At 47.0% G+C, this 6,671-nt stretch overlaps 1 protein-coding gene and 1 pseudogene across 1 annotated transcript; both read right to left on the reverse strand.

Annotated features, from left to right (window-relative positions):
- Nucleotides 1–465: 465 nt before the first annotated feature.
- On the reverse strand, nucleotides 466–1,403 carry LOC147432186 (uncharacterized; annotated as a pseudogene).
- A 69-nt stretch (nucleotides 1,404–1,472) lies between these two features.
- Nucleotides 1,473–5,285, reverse strand: LOC147432187 (uncharacterized). Its single transcript, XM_086492173.1, has 6 exons — nucleotides 4,491–5,285; nucleotides 2,192–2,256; nucleotides 2,025–2,111; nucleotides 1,957–1,968; nucleotides 1,680–1,787; nucleotides 1,473–1,565 (listed from the first exon to the last, which is right to left on the reverse strand). The coding sequence occupies exons 1-6, from the start codon at nucleotides 4,561–4,563 to the stop codon at nucleotides 1,473–1,475; spliced, it is 438 nt and encodes a 145-aa protein (XP_086348299.1). The 5' UTR covers nucleotides 4,564–5,285.
- Nucleotides 5,286–6,671: the final 1,386 nt, after the last annotated feature.

The raw sequence follows: 6,671 nt of genomic DNA on the forward strand, positions 1-6,671 counted from the left end.
AGTGAATTGAGGTCCAAAAAACCTCCTGCCTTGGAAACACCCACCATTGACGATGCCCATAGCGCCATGCATCAGGCTCCAATAAACTCATGAAAACTTCCCACATCATGAAGTACATGAAGTACAACATGGACTTCAAGTGTATCTTGTGCTTCCCGTATGGAAGAGGACGGCGTCACCAAAGTTGTTGATCTTGCATGCATATGGCAAAGGATTGTAGTAGCCAAAATATATGCAAACTTTCCATCCTACACCGACAAGACTACCCGTATAATTTCTAGTCAAGTACTAAAGTAAGTTTGAAACGAATTGAGGTTAGTAGTGTTACCTTATGCAATCATAAATTCAAGATGCTTCAAAATCCAACTACTTTGTTGCAGCCTGCAAAGCAGAAAGCATACACTCATGAGCTTGATGATAATTAAAAAGGATTGTGGCCTTGCTATAGAATATTGCATTTACTTACTAATCCCGGACTTTGGCTAAAATCTTGGCAAGCTCCAATTGAGTGGAGAGGTAAATTTGTTGTCGTGTTGTGTCTTCCTCCTCACGGATTCGAAGTAGACACTCCTCTAGTGCATGCCTTGATGCCTCTAGCTCTCTCAATGTTGCATTGTGTTTATCTTCCACATCGCGAAGTGTATCGCATAACTTGGTCATGCCCTCACCCATGGTTCCATTCACAACTCCTAAGAGAACCGCTTTGACTACTTTTCCTTGCTACCACTTACTCCCTCTAACTCTGTGAATTCCATGGAGCTTATAGGATTTTGTGATGTATTGGCACTCACTCCAGAATTCGTCCCCACTTCTTGTTCAAGCTCATTCAAGATGTCTTCATTTTCCTTTGCAGGCCCATCGTTGTCCAAACCCCCCACCAAGCCAGTACATCTAGGGATCTTGCACCACATGACATCCAGGATGTCAAAGAACGACCACGTGCTTGGACTTGCGCCAGTGGAAGACAATTTCAACTTCTCCTTTTTGTACATCTTCTTGAGGGTATCAATATTTTTTGTATTCTCAGTGTTGTAAGTGGTATCCATCTCAGCATTGAGATTCAAAACCATGGCCTCCCAGTCGTTGAAGCGAAAGTTGATCTTGCTGATGTGATTCCATTGTTCGTCGTAAATTCTTATTAGAGCATGGGTAGTGTCATGATCCCATGTTACTGACATTTGCCTAGGCCGCTTAGTTGCCTTTTGAGACACATTTCCACTTGGCTGCTCTTGGCTAGTGTTGTTATTGGTGGCTCAATATGAGTACCACTTCGATGCTCTATCCGAGTTGTCATGTCCACATCTTGTGTTTCAATCATGACCTTAACAACCTTATCAGGATGTGGAGGAGGAGGAGCTATGGATCCTCCATCGGGCATAAAGTCCATGGAATGGGGGGGGGGCAAACGTGTTCATGAGGTTGACCTCTTTAGACAAAGGGACAAACTCCTCACAGTCATCTTCAGATGGAGATCACGTGCTACCCGAAATGGGCCATAGGGGCGGCGTGGGAAATTTCCCATACATAGGAACAAGTCTGGCAATTGTTCCTCCAATAGGAGGATCCTGATACCGAGTCTAGGAATGAGTATTTCGACAACAAATTATGGAAAGAAGTGATACGCAAGAAAGCTCACTATGGATGAATGCGTTGAGTGAATGCATCAAATTATCATCTACCTTAGGCAATTCTTGTTGAGGCACTCGCACACCACGAGAAGCGATTGGGTTGGCCTCTGCTGGAGCAGGAGGACACTGGCCTGCGTGAGCGTTCATTACGGGCAACATCTATAGCATGTTCGATTGCATTACCCAACCTAATTAGTAAGAGCACATAGTAGCTCGCATTTGATAATTTTAACTAAATAATGGAAAAATGGACTGCAGCAATGAACATGAGCATGAACATAAGGTTGAATTAGAGTACGTGATAGTGAATAATTATGCATAGAAATACCTTGCGCGACACCTATGAAAACAATGAAGTTGGAGCTGCTACAGCACGTGCTCGTCTATTCGGAATACCCTGCTGCGTTCGTTCAGACTCTCCTGCACTGCTTGATATACACTACTGCGTTGTTGTAGGCCGCTTGGGGGATATTGCGCGAAGAGCTGCAAACCATGTGGAATCAACATGGCAGGTACGTTGCAGCATTAATTAATAGGCGCACATACTGAGAGGGTGCAGTTACCTTACGAAGTGCCGAAGCAGTTTCAGCTGATGAAGGGTTCAGTACTGCAACGCCGTTTAGGTATCCTACAGCAGTATGCAGATGCGTAGTGCCGAGCAGAGAACGTTGTAGTAGCTCAGCCTAGGGTGCAGTAGGCCTCCATGTTAATGGGCAGTGCATTGCAGCGAGGCGAGGAGGCTTTTTATGTACACGCGCTATGGCGAAGCAGTCTACGTATTCGACCACTGGCCTGCACATGCAAATAGCGCTAAGAAAAGTAGGGCACCGCTTGGATACTGTTTCAAACGGCTAGGGGAGAGGCTGCCTTTCCAGTTTCTGCGGTGTAACCACGTTCAGGAGGCGGTACGCTAAGCTCCAATTTTGTGGTGGGGTAGCCAAGAATCTTCTTCAACCGGCGGCTGCTTTTGGGTGCATTTGCACACCCTAAGAGAGACGAGGGGGTGGTAGAGGGTCGGCGAGCTTAGGGCGACAGGCAAGAGAAGCCAAGGCGAAGCGAGTTAGGCTTGGGTTATTGTCAGATAGAGAGTGGTTTTTTTTCTCTTTGTTTTTTTAGAAATGTTTTTTTAACACTAGGCCGGTAACCTAACAGGACATAAAAGTGTCCTTTCAGGGTTTTGAAAAAAACCTCCAAAACCATATTAGATCCACTCATTTTGTAAAATCCTTTCATGAGGTTATAGTTCAAGGCCTACTACACATGTAAAAAATAAGAAACTTGTAAAATTTCTCATCTTTTGGTCACACCAAGCCTCCAAAGTTGATGGACCAGTACATTTTCACTAAAACAGTCATTTCTTACGTTTTGTTGCATAAAAATAAGATTAGGGATTTTTGTAGGACTTGAGATAAATTCCCTAGTTAACTTCAATGGGTTGGTGATCAGAACATATGATTGCTTCTCACTCACTATTTTTTGTTTTGCCAAAAGAAATAGGTACAAAAAAGTTGAATTTTTACCATTCTGCAAACCTATCATCAAAGTTTCTATAGCCACGCTCAATACAAATAATATATGCATATTGTTTTCTTAGTTCCCTATTTTCCTTTAGGTTCATAAGGAGCCATGGAGCATGTCAAAAGAATAATACATCTCTTACCAAGGGGAATCTTGGGGACAAAGATGCAATGTATTTAAGTGCTAAATACAGCAAACATGAAAAAACTGGGTTCAACATTATGAGTTGTAGAATCCCATAGAAACTATTCAATATCTAGCCAAATTTGATCCTTATGACTAGATATGGTTACTACCTACAAAATGCACGTAGTTGTCACAAGAAACTAACAATATTGAAAAAGCTTTACGTTATATACTAGAATGTTTCGTTTTCTTCTATAATTGAAAAAATCAACCATCATTGTCTACTATGCAAAATAGGGTATTAGGTGCCCCAAAACTCAAGGAATATTAGCTTTATGTTACAATATGCGACATAGAAAATCAAAACTGCATTTGGATATCATGAAAGCCACCAAAAAAATCATAGAAGAGCTAAAATTGGCTAAAAAACAAGATTTGACAATTTTTGTAATTTGGTCATAACTTACAACTTTAACATTTATTTCTCCTAGAAGCATCAGGACATGTTGAGGACTACTAAAGATAGTTCTCTAGCATTATAGACCTCACAAACATGAATTCTAGAGTGGTATAGTTGCAAAAACTTGAAAAAGACCAAAAACAGGACCCGTTTTTTCACTCAGTTTAGGTTGTGAAATGTTGTGCAAGGACAAGGTTAAAGATGGAATTAATATTCCAAAAAAATGTCGAGTTTTTTTCAGCTCATAAGACAACTTTCTAAACAGATAGCACCTCAAAATCTATTTTGAAACTCTTGACATAATTCAAGGAAAATGGTCACTTAACAGGACATAAAAGTGTCCGATTACCAACCTAGTGTTAAAAGATATATCTATAAAGATATATGTATATGTATATATGTGTAGTGCGAGGTGAGCGGGCGAGGGGCTAAAGGAGGGTTGGAAGAGTGGGCGAGAGGTTGCGGGGAGGGTAGAGTTGAAGGGCGGTCTGGGAAGAGGTGGCGGGGTATGCAAAGGGTGCACGTCAAGTGGGGTACGGCGAGCGAGGAGCAAGGTGTGGTGGAGGTAGAGAGAGGTAGGGAAAGGGTGAAGGGGGAGTCGGCGAGGTTGAGAGTGGGGTGGACGAGCTTGGGTGGGGTTGGCTAAGTTGAGAGGAGGGAGAATATAGGGCGGGCGAGCAGCAACGGGGTGTGTGTGTGGGGCGAAATGCTTTGAGCACCATTGAAAGCTCCCTCTTCAAGATGTGGAAATCGCAAACCGTCAAAGCATCTTGAAGCCAGTGGCCACTGCTGCTGTGGCAGTGCACTCGAAGAGACATAGGTCCTTGGCATCTTCTCCGCACTGCTATCACATCATCTCTTGAAGCCTTTTGTACCACCCTTGCAAGTTGCAACTGCACTACAATTGTGGTTTGTTAGTGCTGGTGGATATAGTGAGCGTACGTACGTACTGAGCATGGTAGTGAGGTCCTAATGCGTGAACGGTGAGAGTGAAAATATGGGGAACATCATCGACAGGATGCTTGTCTTTTTGTACGACCACAAACATTACATCCAACTTGGATGCTTCAAAAATGGTAGGCCCAAAAAAAAGGGGGCAGCCGGAGCTGGCTCCGCCATGGCCTGCTGCTGTTGACAAGAGTTGGGCTCCAGCTCCAAGGAGGGCCGGCAGGCGGTGAGTCTAGCGAGGCTGCGAGGGCTAGCATGGTAGCAGGAGCGCGCAAGGCGAGGGGGCGTGACAGGGCAGTGCGGGCATGGCGAGGCGAGGGGCGCGCTTGGGAGAGGCGAGTGGTTTAGTGAGCGAGCAGGGTGGGTGAGCGACGCTCAGCAGCCACGAACGGGTGAGAGAGACTGCGGCGAGCCGGCTGCCAGGGCGGCGGGGCGGGTAGTCGATAGCGGGGCGAGGCGGGAGAGAGAACAAAAATCTATTGTCAACAGATTATCCCACCGGCCACCATGTAACGCAGTCCTGCGCATCCTAGTCTTTCTCCTTAATACGCAACAACGTAAATTTAGACCATGGGCACCTAAAAGTGAGGGCGAGGAAAGTTGGGCGTTGGGCAATATGGTGCTAGTGGGCGAGCCTCAGCACTAAAGGGCATGGAAATTTAATGAAGCCCAAGCGATGGGATTCGCATCCTAGTCTTTCTCCTTAATACGCAACAATGTAAATTTAGACCATGGGCACCTAAAAGTGAGGGCGAGGAAAGTTGGGCGTTGGGCAATATGGTGCTAGTGGGCGAGCCTCAGCACTAAAGGGCATGGAAATTTAATGAAGCCCAAGCGATGGGATCTACGACAAGAGCTGTGTGCACGAATCTCAAGGAGGTTTAAGGGCTCAAAAAAATGCACGTTAGGTGTCACGCACGGGATTTGAACCGGGGTGGGGGACATGCAAGGCTTGTCGCCTATCCAAGACTCCCATGTGCACATGTTGTTCATGATGGGAAACATATGGATGATAAGTAAACACGAACAGTTCCCTATTTGTCCAAGTTTACTTTTTCGTGTCCTGGTTTACTCTGGCTCATCCTACAGCTGGGCGCGTCCTGATCTCTGTGTCCTAATTCCTCTGTTGTAGATCCCACCGCTTGGGCTTAAGTAAATTGCATGTGCCCTTTAGTGCTGAGGGTGGGCGAGGTGAGGGTGAGTGTGAGCGAGAAGCAAGCGGCACGTAGGGTGAGGACAAGGGTGGGGCGGCGAGGCGAGGGCAAGAGATAGTGGCGAGGAGAGTGTGGGCGAGTGAAGGAGAGAAGACGAGGGAGGGACAGCAAGACGAGGCGAGCATGGGTGAGCCAGGGAGAGAGACGACAGGGAGCACCGAGGGCAAGGTTGGAGTGTTGAAGCAAGGGCGAGGCGACAGATAGGGAGTGAGGATAAGGGGTGGCAGTGCACATACATCGAGTTGGCACGAGTGGACCACGGGCTAGCTGGGTTGCAGCAAGAGCAGAGTACATGCAATGAGGGACGAGGGGACTAGCATGCAGGTGTTAGTGAGCCGGAGTGGGAGAGGGGATAGGGCGAGCTTAGTGGAGCCGGGTGGTGAGCATGTGCACAGCGAGTTGGTTGATGAGGGCGCGAGCGAGGCGAGACTGAGATTGAGAGGGTGATCAGGGGCGAGGAGGCTAGCATGCAGGGCGTTAGTGAGCCAGAGTCTAAGGGCGACCTACGGGTGAGGGGGTAGGGCGAACATAGTGGGGCCGAGCGGCGAGCATGTGCAGAGCAAATGGGCTGATGAGGGGGCGAGTGAGGCGAGAGCGAGATTGAGAGGGCAAGAGGGGGCGAGGTTCAGATGGCAAGCAATTGGTAGCTGACGAGGGGACAGTAGGGCGAGTTGTCCAGGATTGGCGAGTGAGAGGCCGAGCGGCGCCCAACAATAATATGGTCAAGAGTGCAAACAGAGTGGGGCAAGTCAGGGCGGCGGGGCAAGGGCGAAGGCG

This window comes from Adiantum capillus-veneris, chromosome 20 (assembly GCF_014529385.1).
Source record: "Adiantum capillus-veneris isolate H3 chromosome 20, ASM1452938v2, whole genome shotgun sequence".
Classification (NCBI taxonomy): Eukaryota; Viridiplantae; Streptophyta; class Polypodiopsida; order Polypodiales; family Pteridaceae; genus Adiantum; species Adiantum capillus-veneris.